The 18,100-nt window shown below is 40.4% G+C and overlaps 1 protein-coding gene across 2 annotated transcripts; it reads right to left on the reverse strand.

Annotated features, from left to right (window-relative positions):
* Positions 1–747: 747 nt before the first annotated feature.
* Positions 748–16,682, reverse strand: SFPQ (splicing factor proline and glutamine rich). 2 transcript variants are annotated; one of them, XR_015155673.1, is made up of 12 exons: positions 15,759–16,682; positions 14,888–15,076; positions 14,276–14,577; positions 14,079–14,174; positions 13,082–13,278; positions 12,899–12,983; positions 12,485–12,602; positions 12,035–12,083; positions 11,833–11,954; positions 3,128–3,176; positions 2,169–2,252; positions 748–837 (listed from the first exon to the last, which is right to left on the reverse strand). XR_015155673.1 is itself a non-coding variant. In XM_086378669.1 (10 exons), exons 1-10 carry the CDS (start codon positions 16,584–16,586, stop codon positions 9,272–9,274), a joined length of 2,124 nt encoding a protein of 707 aa, XP_086234795.1. In that variant the 5' UTR covers positions 16,587–16,682; the 3' UTR covers positions 8,409–9,271. The 2 variants fall into 2 exon arrangements, 1 of the variants encoding a protein (XP_086234795.1); XM_086378669.1 differs by lacking the exons at positions 748–837; positions 2,169–2,252; positions 3,128–3,176 and adding an exon at positions 8,409–9,409.
* Positions 16,683–18,100: the final 1,418 nt, after the last annotated feature.

Consider the following 18,100-nt stretch of genomic DNA (forward strand, 5'->3'; position numbering starts at 1 on the left):
CTCCAGTGTTCTTGCCTGGAGAATCCCAGGGACAGGGGAGCCTGGTGGGCTGCCAGCTATGAGGTCACAGAGTCAGACATGACTCAAGTGACTTAGCAGTAGCAGTACATAAAAACCTACTTAGCAATTGCTTTGATGTTCAGTCACCGTCACGTTAGAATCTGTTCTGACTTTGCTATCTCAAGGACTACAGCACACCAAGCTCCTGACTTTGCACCATCTCAATCTCCTGTAGTTTGCTCAAATTCGTGTCCATCTAAGTCAGTGATGCTAACCATCTCATCCTGTGCCACCTCTGTGGCAATTAACAATTGCCGATCACATGCTAACTCCAAGACTAAAACTTATGAAGCCTGAAGGCAATTTTTTAAGGCCACACCAGGCAGCGTATAAGATCTTAATTCCCCAATCAGGGCTCAAACCTGTACCCCTTGCACTGGTCCACTGGACAGCCAGAAGCCCCTGAAGGTGATTTTTAAGATACTGACAGCTTAACCCGTGAATAAATAAGGGCATCAGGTTGATTAGCTATTAAGAAGCTGGGGGGGGGGGGGGCGTGGTGGTGGAAAAAAAGGCTGAAGCAGCTCTGCCAAAAAGGACTCAAGAAATATAAATCCTGAATTATGCAATTTGTTTTAAACTTATAATATGGAATGACTTCAATGCCACTGAGAAATAAGTTGCTGATACTTATGGAAAAATTCTCAAAAATAGAAGAATCCTACTTAAAAACAAACCAAAACAAAATCCCATCTCGAAACATTTTTATTCAACAACAGGTTGATTCCTCTCTTTGCTCTTTTCCTCACTGGGTTTCAGGACACAGTTCACGTAATCCTGCCAATTAAAAGGAAACAATTATTCCAAAAGTTGTTAATAATTAGGTATCAAGGTCTCAAATATTTATCAGCAACAACCAAACTTTAATCAAAGAATGTGGTAGCGTAAGTATTTGATTATCTCTAGATAAATAAGGGTTAAGCAGCACAAATAATTTTAATACCAGACTCACCTAGCGAGTTTATTAAATTTTATTTCCATCTTCTACAAGAACTTTTAGTTACAACCAAACTCTTAAAAGGCAGATCTCTTCAAGCTACTCCATTAATTGGCACCCTCTGGTGGCTTGGGCAGTAAAGAATCCACCCCCAATGCAGAAGACCCAAGTTTGATCCCTGGGTCAGGAAGATCTCCTGGAGAAGGCAACAGCAACCCACTCCACTATTCTTGGCCTGAGAAATCCCATTGACAAAGGAGCCTGGTGGGCTACAGTCCATGGGGTTGCAAGAATTAAAACACAACTGAGCAACTAATACTTTCTAAGGTATAAGACACAGATCTCAATTCTCCCATTTCTGCTTAAAATTCAACTGATTATGATAGCCCTTTATATCTAAGTGATACCACGAACAAATGCAATTTTTATTACATGAGACAGGTAAGCTACTGTCTACAGCCCATTTTGTAAAAAAAAAAGCAGCTTTACTGGAACACAGTCATTGTCCATTTGTCTACCTAATGTCTATGACTGCTTTTTAGCCAGAAAAGCAGAGCTGAATTGCCCTTTAAAATTGCCAACCCTCTAGATTTTGTTTTCCATCTATTCTATCAGTGACTCCACCATTTAACTATCTGGATGAAAAATAGGAACTTCAAATCTTCTGAATCTTCCTCTGCATTGTTGTATGGATGCAAAGGTAATAAAGCTATATATATTTTTATTAAAAACTTAAGTCCCTGTTTTTCCCAAGCCAAACAAGACTAAAGCCAAGGCCTACCACACCTCAGAAAACTTAAAAAAAAAAAAAAAAGATGATTAAATATTTAAGTAAATGTTATAAAAACATACTTGCTACAAAAAAGTTTTAACACAGAAGAAATTAAAATGAGATATCCACATAAGCAGTTATCTTACACCACCCAAGATTCCTTCTGAAGACAATTTTTTTAAAGATGTTTTTTGATGTGGACCATTTTAAAAGTCTTTATTGAATCTGTTACAAGACTGCTTCTGTTTTATGCTTTAGTTTTTTGGCCCTGAGGCATGTGGGATTTTAACTCCCTGCCAGGGATTGAACCCTCACCCCCTGCATTAGAAGGCGAAATCTTAACCACTGGACTGCAGGGAAGTCCCTGAGGACAGTTTAGAGTTAAGAATCTCAACTTACCTTGATACTTCATCAGTCTAACAAGTTGTAGCTTTCTTTCTTGATCAGTTCATGCTGTGTGACGTCTTGAGAACTTATATCCACCTATCATTAAAATATCTTTGTTATGATAACATATTTGGCATATCTTGAACAAAACTGATTTTTAACATGTACACTTTATTCTGACATCAACAGGTATATATTTTGGCATAGGTTTGGATTTCAGTAGTGGTTTGGTTTTTTTTCTTTTGGCTATGGGCTTCCCTTGTGGCTCAGACAGTAAAAAGAATCCACCTGGCAAGGGAGAAGACCTGGGCTCGATCCCTGGGTTGGGAAGATGTCCTAGAGAAGGAACGGCTACCCACTTCAGTACTCTTGCCTGGATAATTCCATGGACAAAGGAGCCTGGCAAGCTGCTGTCCATGGGGTTGCAAAGAGTTAAGACACAACTGAGCAACTTTCAATCTCACAGTTAGTTTAGGTAAGACCTGGCATTGTAGTATGTATCTATTGGAAAAAATCAGCATCATTAAGTGAACCCCTGAAGCGCAAACCCATGTTGTTCAAAGGTCAAATGTACTTTAAAGGAATTCTCCCTACCAATGACTGAACAATTGTTCTTCACAATTTATACTGTGAAAGCAATCTCAAGGAGATTTCTGAATTGGACCCAAGTTGATTTTAGAGTACCACAAAATACAGCATTTCTCTACAAATTCAAGCCTTTTCTGATCTAACTTCATCTTTTTCTTCTATTGTTTAACATTTTTGTAGTAAGTATTCCCAGCCTTTTCTCTTTCCAACTCATATACACCCACACACATCTATTTTAAAAAACAAAAATACAGGGGTATCAAGAGGTGAACATCTTAAAAAAAATCAAATAGCTTTCACCCCACATAGTTAAATCAAATCATAACCATTAAATAGAAACCAAACCCCAAATCCTTAATAGGTAGACTTTCAAGAAAGCTTACTTCAAGTGAATGAGCACTCCAGTTCTCAGCCAACATCAATCATTCTTACCTAAAGAATAATAAGAAAAAGTTAATATAAAAGACAAGGGCATGAAGATTAGAAATGCTAATTTCAAAATTTAAAGAGTAAAATTCCAGAAACAAAGATTGGGGGCAAGTTACAGCATAAAAAATAGGAAGAAACTTCATGGGGGAGGTGGGTGGACTCTAAAATCATTCTGAAGTAGCAGTAGACACCTGAATTAGAGTGAGAACTGTATCTTCTTTGTATTTACAAAAGCCTAACTGCATTTTCACCAGTCTGAGCACAATGAAGTTTGACTGCAACCCAAAATATACTATCCCTTATGTGAAGGTATGTGACAACGTTCACCTAACCAAATGAGTTTTAACATCGGCTCTTTTCATATAAAAGCACATACCCTGCTCCCCACCAAGTATGTCTTCCATTCTCAGGTAGACTGACCACCTTCAGCAGTCCTCCTCCAAGAGTGCCCTCCCCATTCCACAGTACACAACAATGCAGTTGTTATCCTGCAGTCCTATATATTTGCCTCATTCTTTCCCTCTTAAGTCCTCACTGAGTTTTAAGTTACGGCAGGGAAGCTATGCCTTATCAGGACAGCAAGGAACCTGAGTTTTTCTGAGGGAGAAGACATTCACCTTCACTATATATGCCTGGGAGAGCCACAGTGCGCAAAAACCAGAAAGATCAGCCTTAATCCAAATTCCAGGTTTTTCTTCCTCCCTGATTATCAGAGACTGCCAAGGGTATATGAAATAGTTCCCTGTTGCACATGTACCATCCATAAGGGATACTATATCGTTTTGCATTCTTCCTCCATTCTCCAGATTATCCTATTCTGCATCCAGCCCCTTTTTCACCCTCTGAATAAATCTTTTCAGCACTGGTGTTCAAAAGCAACATTTATGTTTGATGGTTTACCAGCAACTGTGTGATTTCCACAGTTGAGTCTTAAAAATTGCCAATCATTATCTAGCAGCAATGACAGATGATTAGGAGCAGCCAAATCCTCTGAATTCTTTCCCTAACAGGCAGCCATTTGAGAACTGCACTAGCTGACAGAGCACTGAAACGTTATCAGCTAAAGCCCAAACCAAATAAAGGCCCAGAACAAACATCCCAGCTCTCTAAAACCTATCCAAAATCATTAATGTTAAGGCAGTAAATGCAGGACTGTGGATCATGTCACTGCAGCTGACAATGATTAACAATAAGAAACATGCAACCCCCATTAAAGTTAAAAGTCCAAAACTAGTCACACGCATCTCTTTATCGGGAAAAATGAGACTATTATGCATTCTTTGTAGGTTTTGCAACCTTATATGAAGAGCACCCATTGCATTTCTTTCATCTTTCATAAAGCACCGGTATCTATTCCCAAGGGCCTAACAGTACGAAAATGCATTCTGGCATCACACCTCTGAACTTGCGACCATTGTCATTAAAAATAATTTTTGTTTGTAATAAGAAAAGACTATGAAATACAATGCAAGCACCTGGGATATAGTTACTATTGAAACCCGTTTATCCCGTTGACTGATTTTTAAAAAGACCCTCTGCACTAAAATTCACAAATTACAGCTGCATACAAATCGAAACTAGTAAGAATCAACTTAAGTCACAGGTTTCTCATTGAAAGTGCAAAAGCCTATTCATCTTGAAATAAGCAGAATGAAGCAAAATTACCCCCCAACCCAATGATGTCCATGTATTAAGTACATTCTCTCAAAAGTGTTATTGACTGTTAAGAAATAAACCTGATCTTTTATTTCTAAACAATCACTGAGCCACGGTAGCCAAGTGTTGGCTACCAACTTCATGGATTATGCCATAGGAAAACCCCAACAGAATTGCATGCCAATTTCATGACACTATTGTCACTAATACTGAGCATTACGTTTGAGGTACATTGTATTACTAATACAGAGCTAAACTAGTCACCATTTGTTCTTTCGTCTAGCAGGAGTCAAGTCATTTGGTTGAATGGACTGCATATTAAAGTTACAAGTCTGTCCCCACCATGTGAACTGCTTGCCAAAGAGCAAGCCATTTTTGATACAAAAGAAATTCTCATAATCATGAAGAGTTTTGCCAACATTTATGCGAAGTAAACCAAACTTTCCAGTTACAGAGCAGAAAACATTATACATGAAAGCTATTTCTCATGCATGCTAGCTAAAAATCAGTTCATAGACCAATGTTCAGTTGAATTGAGGTCTGGAACAACTGTTGATGCAAAGCTTAAATCCTGAACAACAGAGAGGGTGCTTTTGAAGCCTTACTATTTTGGTAATTGAACAGTTTGGATTGCAACATCTCATCCCTAAAAAGCTAAGGGAACCAAATTCAAAAAGCTACCCTGAACATTTGCAGTTATCCTACAGAATACGACGAAGTCTTACAGTTGGGAAATGATTCCCAACATGTATTCAATAGGCAAGTCAACATGCCACACCATCTTCCCCCAGGTTTAGAGTATAGACATATGTAGACAAATCACAGAACTTGAACTATTCATGTTAGATTCCCATCTATGCCCCCAGTTAGTAACAAAGCTGTTCCCATGGAGCCCATTTAAAAAAAGTTCAAATCACATTGCAAAAAAAAAAAAACTGTACTTTTAGTTTTAATTCACTCAACCCTGTGGAGTAATAACCAAGATTGCACTCTGAAATTGATATTGCTGACCTCTGGGAAGGTCAGTTTGCTATAACAGAAACTAATTGTCACGTGCTGTATACAGTCTGTGTCAAGATGCTAAAAGCACTCTACTTTCCAAATATGGTATGGTCCCCTCTCCCCCACACCACTGATGTGTTTCATGTTATGTTCAGTTACGATGCAACCAAAAACCACACAACTGAATCAGATACATACCAAATACTCAAGTTTGCACTTTTTATCTGAGAACTGCAACAGCACTGAATTCTGCCTGACAAATTACAGCTCTAACCCAAACCCACACAGTTTTGATATAAGCTAGCTTTATCATACACGTGTTAGGTGCTGCACTGTAATTTCATTGTCAGAAGTATGATGTCAGAATGCCCACGGAATAAAAGTACATAGCAAGTCACCAAGTTAGATTATATTGCTTGTTACCTACCTGTATGCAGTCGGCAATGAGAATCTCGGAGCAAGCAGGAATACTACATCCGGGTCCTAATGTCCATTGCCATTTGCGGTACTACGTTCCTCACAGTTACGCACTGCAGAAATGCTGGCTAAATGCAGTTATGTAGCAGGCCACTACTTTAATAGTGCACAATTGCAGTCCAAGAACACCAGAAAATATTCCGCCACAAACTTAGTGGCTTGCTCAAGAAAAGCCAAGTATCTGAATTTTGATCTGCCATGATATGCCACTTACAAAAATTGCACAGGCGTAACATTACAATTTCCCAAATTATTGTCTATTTATATTAGTGATATAATACATCTAATAAAGAGTGGTGGGGTTTACAGTACTTCTTACAAGTTTAATTAGTGTTTTAAGCCAAGAGGATTATGGTTTCACTGAACATGAACCAATGGGTTAAGTTTCTAAAGTCCCTATTAAATACACTGGGATCTCTTAGAGAATGCATTTTTTGAAGATAAGGAGTAATAAGAGGAGCAGTTAGTTTAAAAACAATCAAGTGTTCCTCTTAAAATTATGAGAGAAAGTGGAGAAGAGGAAATGGGGGCAGGTGGTTTCTTTAAATGAGAAGACTGGCCAAAATACCTCTAAAATACTACCTTCCCTTTCCCACCCCAAGTTTCGTAAATCAGCTTTTAGGAATCTACTTTTTGAGATGATTTAAATTCACATTAGGCTATCATATACATTGCAGGACTTGTTCAAAGTCTGAGTAGCTTACAACCCTTGATACACTGCTATTTCAGTGATAAAAGTCAAAACTTAGTTAAAACTAAGCAACATTATTTGCTAAACCATGTTTAGCAATTCTGCACAGTAAGTCTATCAAAACCACAACTTTTAGGAGATAATCCATTAGCATCCTTCACCACTCTTCAAAGGTACAGTACTACGAAAAGCTTATTTTAGGGGTCTGTGCCAGCATCCCTTTACAAAGAAAGGCATGTAATCTGAAAAATAAACTGAAACATTAATTTTATAGGCAGATTTTCCCATTTCCCCACCAGCCCCCACCCACACATTCAAGTTCACCCTCTGTGGGTGTCCCATGAACACCCCTTATTTTCTTATCATTAACGGAGTCCCTACCATACAATTCAAATTGTAATGGACTCCTTTCAAATCAAGACCCTTGTTTCCAATACAGAAAATCTCATACATTATCACCAATTAATGACTTGGGACAAAACTTCCTCCTATTATTATGGTAGAACTACTCATTTCCAAGTGTCTTGGTGAACAGAAATAATGAACATTTTCTAACGAGATTCTCTCCCTTAATTAGCACACCAGGTACCTGTCAGTCACACAACCAGAATTTGGTGGCATGCCTTTACATTCCACTAGTGTTTTAGTATTAACAGGTTTCCTATGCACAGTGCTCAATTGTTTCAACTATAGGTTTCCCTTTGTACTCAGGCACAATACTAAACTTACTTCAGCATTTAAAGATTTGATTTAGAATTTTACTTTTGCCAATTAACACTAAAAGAGGTGAAAAGGAGGAAGACACATTCCACAGTAAGAGTTCTATAATGTACAAATTAGAATGGAAACAGCTAAAATCAAAGCCAAACCATTCAATTACTTTACCTACTACTTTTAGGAAATTGTTCCTCTGCTTAAAAATACACTGGGAAAGCAGGTGTTCCCATTGTACTAACAGACACCAGTATCAATCTATTTTATTAATAAGTCAAAATGTCTCTGATGGAAGGAGAGTCAATGAAGTTGACGTTAAACTGACACCACCATCGAAACACTCCGAAAGCTTTATGGTGGGAGGAAGGAACATCTGTACTGTGTAGCACGAGCAACTGTCTCCAGATTTTGTGCCACATCAAAAGGAAACTATGAAAAACAAAAATGTTTCCTAAGAATGGTTCTCTGCAACCCTATGTTATTAACAGTCACTACAAGCTCTTAGAAAACAGACTAGTTTTTTTCATAGTCCTACAGATTTTGCCCAATAGAAGTAGCACAAGGAGATGTAAAAAGTTAGATTACAAGTATATACATTTCTAACCTACTTTATGATTAACTATACCTCTTATTTTTAAATTATTCACACTAAACTCCACCTTTATAAATCACTTAAAAGTAATACATGAAAAGGCTTCATGTTTAACAATCTTTAATTCAAATGTGAAAGTTCAATACAAGCCATTTGTAGGGCTTGGGACTCGTTTTTTAAAAAACAAGAATGGAGGAATGCAACAAAATGATCTTTCCACTTTTTCTTCAGAAACTTTCAAGGAAAGAATAGATCATAGGGCCATAAAAGATCCATTTAAGTCATAACCACTTTCTCCCCCTACCAATAGTCTTACACCCATTCCATAATCTTGATACACATTCCTGGATGAAGATTTACAGTTCAGCTTTGCTTACATAGCCATTTAAAAATACTTAGCACCAGCTTGCTTCCTTGCCAAACAAATCAAATCATGAAACTACTTCAGTAAGTATTTCTTCTTTTTAAAACAAGGGGGTACTTATAAGTAGAAAGCAATACTTAGCCTACAAATAACATTTCCCAGAAATGGCATATGCCATTCAAAGGCCTAGACACGCTTATGCTTTCCAAGTGGAATACCTAGCCTAATGTGCATAGAAGCATGAATGGCAAAGTTGAAGATCAATATCATAACTATTTTTTCTATTTATTTGAAGCACAGTAAAATAAAAAATTGGTACACTTTGGAAATTCAGTGGCACAGGTACACTGCCGTAACTTGAGGGACATTATACAGTTTAAAAAAAAAAAGGCAAAAAAAAAAGGAAAAAAAAAATCCCCTGTTGCAAACACTGCATTACATAATTTTACCTGCCCCAACAGACCATTTACAAATATTAGGTCAATAAACTGCTAACATCCATAAAAAGGTTGCTTTCTTACTAAAATGCAAGAATTTAAAAGACTGGTTATCTAAACAAGAAAAGACAAAAACAAACTGGAATGAAAGCCTAGATATCACATCTAAAATCGGGGTTTTTTGTTTGGGCCTTCATACTCTTCTCTCCCTCTACCATATCCTGCTGGAGTTCCAGGCCCCATTCCTCTAGGACCCTGTCCACCCACAGGTCCCGCACCTCCCTGCCCAAAGCGCTCAGTACGCTATTGGAACAGTAATTAACAGTTCATTATATGTAGTTGATGTCCATGTGTGTTAAGTAAATATTTTAGAAGGTTCCGTAGTCAACGTTCGTCGATACAATCACCAATGAGTCGATCCACAGGTACCGGGAACATAGAAAGGAAAAAAGGGTAATTTGAAAATTAGTTTACGATAATACATGCCTTGTGGTATGTTCCCACTTGAGCCATTCTCATACACCTGTTTCAAAGAATAGATCTTCCCTGTAGTGCTAAAAAATTTAAGAATTAGTGCAGATGTGAAAACCCATTCCAAAATGAGTTTTAAGAAATTTCACATCAGATTAACCCACTGAAAAGCTTACAAACTTCTCACTTTCAAGGTCTGAACAGGAAATTTAATTTCCAAGTAAGCCTAACAAGCCCAACCAGACAGATTCAATTCACTCAATGAAGTGACAAAGACCTACTCACCAGTTAGTGGTATGTGCTGCATAAGAAACCTTGTGCTTTTCAAGATCTTAAGACACATCTGCTAAGTTGCAGAAATCTTAAAAGGTTCAAAGTTTTTAATAAAATGCTACCAGACTACAAAAAGAAAAAGAATAGAAGACTAATAGGTTTAGTCACTTAACCGGCACAGTAATTTGATTTAAAAGTGTTGCCATATTCTCTCCAAGTATATCACCTTCACAGCCATCACTACATAAAACCAGAGATATTATGTTCACAGTACTGTTCTTTATAGTTGCAAATTAACTGAATATACAGCCCACCCTCATAACAGCCCAACTTTTCATTTTCCCTTATGTCTGTGAAAAGTCCCGACAGTTATGATTCCGTGTTTTGGGTGTCTCCCAAACAGCATTAATACCAAGCTTAAGTGACTGCGATAAAGCAGGACTTTATTCCATCTTGTTTTAGGTTAATTCTAGTCCTAGAAACCTATGATCCCAAACAGAGTAACCCTACAGATATGCAAGCACAGCAGCCTGAACTCTCTCTCAAATTCATATAAAGCAGACCAATTATTAAGAGTATTGCTCAAAACACAAAACAAAGCCCCAAAACAGAACAAAAATCCAACAAAACCCCCCAGAAATTAAAAAAGGCATCAGGGTTTAAAAATGTTATTATAAATAATTTCAACATGCTTCCTATAAAATACTACAGGGCTACTCAAGACTAAATCCTAATCCTTCCAACTATTTCAAAATCCTAACAATTTTAGGTTTTCAGAGCATTGTATTATCTCAAAAAGGTGAAAAGGAAATTTGGGGGTTTGTTACCACATCATCTTAGAATCCAGAAGCTACACGTCACAAGGACTATAGAATCTGAATTGTGGGAACATCGTGTCAAAATTAGTTACAAATTTGATATATAACCTACATCTGACTATTAGGAAGCATATAAACCAAAATATAACTCACATTATTTTTAAAATTCATTTTGAAGCTAACAGCGCTACATTTAACCCTCCAACTATTTATGATTCTAATCTTCAAAGCCTTAAGCAGATGAAGCCCCATTCTAAATCCTTATTATTTGTAAAATGAATCTAGTGAGCTATATACTGCAGCTTCTCTCCTTTGCCAAAAGACTGTAGATGAACTAATTAGATTCAATTCGGTTGTGACAAAGCACTTTTCTCCAAACCCACCTCTACAGCCAATATTCAGTTCTTCTAAGGATTGTAAAATCCCGGTATCACCACTCAGACCAATTCTCTTGGTTGTTCTAAAGGATCCTGACACGCTATCTGTACAGCTAAAATATGACACCATCAAGAAGGTTCAGATCAAATGCACACAACTAGTATGCTAAAAAATAAGTGACTTTTGCTATTCTGTAGCAAAAGAGATGTCCATTTATTTTAGAAAGTACACCTAAAGACAGGCCCAACAGGAGGGAAACGACGAGTCCGAAGACTAAACAATTCCCTTTTCATGGATAAAGTCACACCAAATGTAGGTCAAAGTCCTAAACATTGCTAAAACATGCCTAAAGCTACAAGCTACAAACAAGTCTGATTCACACTTATGGCAAATACCAGCTTTATGAATGACAACTTGCCATTTGATTACTCTCACTTGGATGTAGAATAATCAGTAGTATCTAACATTTAGAATTTGGATTTGCCATGAACTATTGTGCAAAAGTACACAAGCAATATAATGGAAAGCACCTAAGTCTACTTATTGCCAAAGGTAACTCCCAACATACTAACAGTATTGACTTTTTGTTGGCAACCTTATCAGGTGGTTACCACATTGAGTTCTTCTATGTTGCCAAGGTATTCACCAATATTACGGATTTACACGATAGGGGAACTAAAAGAAGTCCAGTCACCTACTTAAAAAAACAAAAACAAAAAAAACACACACACATAAGTTGTGAGAATGAGAATTTCCTTTTGAACTATGTCCCACAAGATACATTACCATGTCGCTTCCCATCATGGAACCACTCATTGTTGCCGGTGGAACGCCAGGATTAGCTTCATAACCTATGCCACCACCACCACCTAGAGGTGGAAATTTCTGGCCTCCTGAGCCATAGGGATCTAGGAAACAAAAATGCTGGTTACCCCTCAACCAAAATACTGCTCTTCATTAATATTACTAATTTAATTTTCATTCTTACCTCCCATGTTCATTGCTCCTCCACCACCCATTCTCATGTCTCTTTCTCTCTGAAATTAAAAAAAAAATCCTTTCATACACTTCTACTAAACCCATACCAAGCATTCTTAACTTGGTAATTCTTAACTTGGAAATTCCCTAACAAGGAATTTCCAAAGCTGAACAAAAATTGTTTTCAACTTAAAGGAAAAAACCAATTAGGTGATTTTTTTAAAGATGCCATTATCAAAAAACCTATAAAGCAAGCTTCTTCCTAACCAATGAAATCTTTTGGCCCACCCAAGAAGGTAAAACTCAAGGCCCATCAATCATAAACACTTGGGTTAAAAAGAAAGAAAGAAAAAGGTAGAATAGCTACCATGTGAAAAGTGACATTTAACTGAATAAACTGCACCCTAGGTATCCACAAATTCTGTAGAAAACTCCAATTACATTGCAAAAGTTTACTTACTGGATCCATATAGCCCATCCGACTATAACTTTCCTCTCTTTGGCGTCTCATCTGTTCTTCCATCTCACGTTGACGAATCATCATCTCTTCTTCCCTCCTACGTCGTTCTTCCTCTTGCCTGGAAATATTCATCAAGTATGTAAACAAAAACTTTATGCACATTAAAAAAATTCAGCTTGAAGGAAACTAGTAGTTTACTCAAGAGCATTACAGCAAATGGAAGGTTGGGACTAAGGAGAAAAGCCCTAAATGTATTCCAGCAAAGTAAATGAGCCATATAACAGAAACCTCTATTTCACAATTTAAGCATTAAACCAACACTGACATAGTATTTAATATCTCTGTACCTCAATTGACTCACCTGCAAAATTTAGGTACACTTAACACTGAAACAAAGGTTTGACAAAATTGTACCTCAATTGCATCTCTTTACGTTTCTGCATTTCTTGATTGTGCAGTTCTTCCATGCGTCTTAATTCTTCCTGGCGTCGCATTAGATCTGAACATTGGAAAATTCTGTTAGAGATTCACATTAACAAATTCTAATACGCTCAAAAGGCAAATGATCCTACCGGCAAAATTCAGAAGGTATTTTACCTTGACGCAAAAGATTTGCCTGATGCTCATGATAGGCATCTTCCATTTCACTTTCCAATTTGTCTTTTGCATCTTTCATGTTTTTTTCAACTTGTTCCCGCTGCTGTTTTTCCATTTCATCAAGGGACTTCCACCGCTGAGAATACTCATACTCAAATGTCCCATGCTGGGCAAAACGAGGAGGGGTTTCTCTCTCCCTGACAATATTTAAATATGAACCAATTTATGGATGCACACAAGAAATATATGTATCTGATGTCCCCTAAAAATCACTGGTCCTTCCACTGGCTGCTCACTTCTAAGAAATACTGGAAGGCAAAAATTACCTTGATTCTTAGTTATCTTATCTCTTTACACATTCCAGGATGATACTAGACAGTAACACAGGCAATGAGGATCAATCCTACCTTCCTCACTGTCCTAATTCCACTTCCCAAGCCAAGTTTCAATTCAAAGAATATTTTTCCAACCCTGAAAAACCAGGACATCTACAACACATCTTAACAACTGTTAAGAACAAAACAAGATTGCATATAAAAATATAGCTACCACAGAAACAACCACTAGGTATTTGAATGACTGCTTCAAATCCTCTAGCTTTCTAAACCTGAGCTTTTCATTAAGCGTATCTAAGATTTTTGTACATATTAAGCAAAACTGAAAAATTATCAAGTTCTCCGAACTTACGGTTGCTGAAGGGGAAAGGATAGTTAAGAGTTTGGGTAAGACATGCACACATTCCTATTATTTAAAATAGATAACCAACAAGAACCTACTGTACAGCACAGAGAACTTTGCTCAATGCTACAGGGCAGAGAGGATGGGACGGGCGTTTGGGGGAGAATGAATACATGTGCATGCATGGCTGAGTCCATTTGCAGTTCACCTGGAACTATCGAACACTGTCAATCTGCTATACCCCAAAACAAAATTAAAAACTTAAAACAAAAAAAAAAATGAACAAGTTCTCTTTTGTACTTTAAGAAATTGTTCTTACTTTTGATACATTGGATTCTTCTGGGCAAGTTTTTCAGGAAGACCGTCTTCATCATCTAACTGTTCAAGTGGTTCCACAATGACTGGACGAGGAGTTCTAACAACAAAAATGGTTCCATCTTAATTTTGTTCCATCTGTATCGCAATTTCTTCGTAAGTTAGTAAGTAAGAGTTACTAAGATAAACATAAAAACTTACGTTGTCAGTAAGAAAACACCTTCACTGCATCTTTCAAATGCTTTTCTTGCTGCTGGTTTAGAAGCAAATTCAACAATGCCTTTCCCTGTAGATCTTCCACGATCATCCACAATTACAACAGCCCTTTCAATAGGACCAAACTGGCTAAAAGCTTCTTCCAACAGTTCATTGGAAACATAAGGTGAAAGATTTCGAACAGAAAGGGCAGCAGCATGTGTGGCAAATCGAACCCGAAGCTGTCTACCTCTCATGGGTGTATCATCAAGTTCAGCTTTAGCTATTTCAGCCAACGCTCTAGATTCCTGAAAGCATCAAGACATACACTCAAAGTTAATGACCTCAAAACTGGCTAATGCCCACCCTAAAATTGTTACGAGTCTAACCCCCAATCCTATTCTTCTGCCAGCTCAATTCAACTTATCTCGAAGCAGTCTTCCCTGACACTTACCACCCAATCGCCCGTTTTACATACTATTATGCACTATAGAGAGACTACATCTTTTCTGTTACTGATGAAAACTTTATAAAGTTGCTGGTTCAGAAAACACTATGTAGTAGTAAAAAAAAAAAAAAAAGGTAATTCCACCAGAAAAACACAAAAACTAAACTCACAAGCTTAATAAATCCAAATCCTTTGCCTTTGTTTATAAAAACTTCTCCTGGTTCTCCATATTTAGCAAAAAGTCTTTTGAATTCATCCTCCGTGATGTCTGCAGGTAGATTACCAACAAACAACCGACACCGCTGGGTGTAAGTTTTCTCTCCAGGCCTCCTCAGGAGTGACAAGTTGGCTTTAAACCCCTGATATAAAAGGAAGGAAACTTTCAGATACAAGGTACCCCTGCAAGTAGGAAGAACCAATAGTCTTTTCCCAAAACTGAGTATGTTACCAATCCAATCGGGTTGCTCTTCTGTTGCCTTTAAAGATCGTATTACATGCCTAACCGGACTTCCAAAGTAATCACTCATAACATTAAAAAGCCTAAACCATCCTAATACTCTTGAGAAGTCTCTTTAGAGAGTAGGCTCTGTCTGTATCAGGAACCTCGTCAACCGTTTATGCCTAACGTCCCTGACAGCATCAAAACTATAGTGGACAAAAATTAAAAGGATGGAAGGGTATGAATAAAACGATTAAAACTGTTGTCAACGACGAAACCTGTGGCTAAGCGTTAAGAGAAAAACTCGACCGATGTCGTCAGTCCTAAATTTCAAGCTATACTCTTTACTCTAGACCCCAGGATCCGTTAGCTTTAACAGGGCCCATCAAACTTTCCTCAAACCACCCGCTGCCAGCCCGGAGGCCTCCCCAGGGATGCCGCTAGCGGACCCGCGCCGTCCGCCCCTCAATCCCGCAGCCCCGCCCACCCACCCCGGCCTCCCGCGCGCAGGCGCCCTTTCCGGTCTCCGACAAAATGGAGGGCGGGGAGAGGGGCCGCCGCCATCTTAGAAAAACCGACGCGTAGCTCAGGTTAACACTCACCTCAGAGTCCGAAATCTTTTCCTCGCTGCGGCCGCCGGGCCCTCCGGGCGGCGGCCCTTGGTGGTGCTGCTGGTGGTAGGGCGGATGGTGCTGCCGGCCCCCGCGGGGCTCCCCGCCACCTCGGTGCGGCGGCTTAGGGTGGCCGCCAGGAGTGCTTAGGCCCGGGCCGCCGCCAGGCTTCGGCCCGCCTGGCATTTTGCCGCCCTTGGGGCCGCCGGGTCCCGGGCCCTGCTTAGGCCCGGGCACCGGGCCCCCTGCAGGTGGTGGAGGCGGCGGGCCCCCAGCCTGAGGGGGGGTGGTGGGCACCCCACTGCTCGGCGGAGCCGGTGGAGGCGCACCTGGGGGCGCCGAGGTGACAGCGGGCGGCGGGGTCGGGGTGGGGCCTGGCCCCGTGGGGGCCCCCGAGGTCGGGGGTGTGGCGGGCGGCGCCGAGCCGGTGGCCGGAGGGGCGCTGCCTACTCCGGGAGCCGAACCGGGTCCTTGAGGAACAACAGACTTAGATGTGTCCTGTGGCGGCGGCGGCGGCTGCTGGTGCGGCGGCTGCTGATGGGGCGGCTGGTGCGGCGGGGGCTGAAGCGGCGGCGGCTGCTGTGGTGGCGGCTGCTGCGGCGGTGGCTGCTGCTGTTGCTGGTGAGGAGGCGGTGGCGGGATCTGAGGCTTGGGGCCACCTTGGCCCGGCACGGGCCCCATGGGTCCGCGATTCTGATTGAGGCCCATGCCGGGCGGCGGGGAGCGGAAGTCGTGGAGACCGCCGCGGCCGCCTCCTCCTCCGCGTCGGTGGAAGCCGCCACCGCCACCGCCCCGGCTTCGGAACCGGTCCCGAGACATGTCTGTGATCAAGGGGCGGTCGAGGCAAAAGCGGAGAAGACGTTCAGGGAACGTGGAGGCCACCTTGCTTCGCACAAGATGGCGGATGACACAGGCGGCGCGCCGCCTTTGTCCTCTTCTTATATAGGCCTGCTGGCATGGCCCCGCCTACTTCTCGATCGGTAGCTCCAATAGCCAATTGCAAGTACTGTGCTTGGTGACGCTAGGTTACGAAGATCTCATCTCTCCTATTGGCTCTCGATGAGAGGCGGGAGGAATGGAGTGGTTGAAGATTTCAGTCGGCCAATGAGCGGTAAAGGAGTTGTCTGTAGGCCACCGTGATTTGCTGGGAGATATTTGAATGGGTTTTCCAGAGCAATTTTCCCGTGAAAGCAAACACCCAGGGCCCTATCAGCTCCTGGGGAGAGATGTTAGAAGACCCTTTTCTTTCTTGATTGCCTTTATGAGCAGACTGCTGGTATCTTTCCACAGAAACAACAGTAGTCTCCAGTTCAAAAGCATAAATTAGCTTTGTGCTGGGCCAATGGAATTAGAGAAAAATTTACAGATTTCGTACACAGCATTTACTGATTTGATTTTGGAACCTCATTGGAGTATTGGTTCTAGCAGTATAAGTGTCTCAATAGGCTTAAGTGAGTGTTCTTTTGCTCAAAAAGGCCTTGATTTTGTGGTATATATGTAGACTGTTTCGGAGAAAGCAATGGCACCCCACTCCAGTACTCTTGCCTGGAAAATCCCATGGACGGCGGAGCCTGGTAGGCTGCAGTCCATAGGGTCGCAAAGAGTCGGACACGACTGAGCGACTTCACTTTCACTTTTTACTTTCATGCATTGGAGAAGGAAATGGCAACCCACTCCAGTGTTCTTGCCTGGAGAATCCCAGGGATGGCGGAGCCTGGTGGGCTGCCGTCTATGGGGTCGCAGAGAGTCGGACAGGACTGAAGCGACTTAGCAGCAGCAGCAGCAGCAGCATATAGACTATTTACAAACACAAATCACAGAAGGAATTAAACATTTTTCTTAATTCTACCACAAAACACTTGATGAGCAGATTAAGATACTTTAAAATTACCATATTAAAAAATATATATGGAATCAACCAATGGACAACATCCTTCTTATTTCGAAGTGCATGAGCCATTTCCCTTAATACCTCTCCTAATTAGTGTCATCTAGAGACCTTTGGGTGGATCACTCCTCTGGTTAATATTAGCCCATGGCTCATGTCTTCTTTTCTAATTCTGTATATCAGGCACCATCTGAATGGATGACCACCCAATAATACTCTTGTCAATCCTTTACCTCCTCGCCTCCAGCCATCTTTCCTTCTATCCTATGTTAGCCACCCACCCACATTGTAGTTAATCCTATTTGTTATTGCCAGGAATAACATCCCTTAGAAAATCTCTATTTTGGAATCCCAGCCAACATAGTAACTTCTGAGTCTGACTTCATCAGAACCACCAAACCAGGACTTAACCTGGCAGTCCAGTGGTTAGGCTTTCACGCTCCCA

The sequence above is a fragment of the Bos grunniens genome, chromosome 3 (assembly GCF_055505025.1).
Source record: "Bos grunniens cultivar Pamir isolate PY7600 chromosome 3, Bosgru_T2T1.0, whole genome shotgun sequence".
Classification (NCBI taxonomy): Eukaryota; Metazoa; Chordata; class Mammalia; order Artiodactyla; family Bovidae; genus Bos; species Bos grunniens.

Coding starts and splice junctions, on each gene's coding strand:
- SFPQ (XM_086378669.1), bottom strand. CDS start 16,586: ATGTCTCGGGACCGGTTCCGAAGCCGGGGCGGTGGCGGTGGCGGCTTC. Junction 12,984..13,081: donor GGCAAATCTTTTGCGTCAAG/GTAAAATACCTT, acceptor TCCAATGTTCAG/ATCTAATGCGACGCCAGGAA. Junction 11,955..12,034: donor AGGAGCAATGAACATGGGAG/GTAAGAATGAAA, acceptor TTTGTTTCCTAG/ATCCCTATGGCTCAGGAGGC.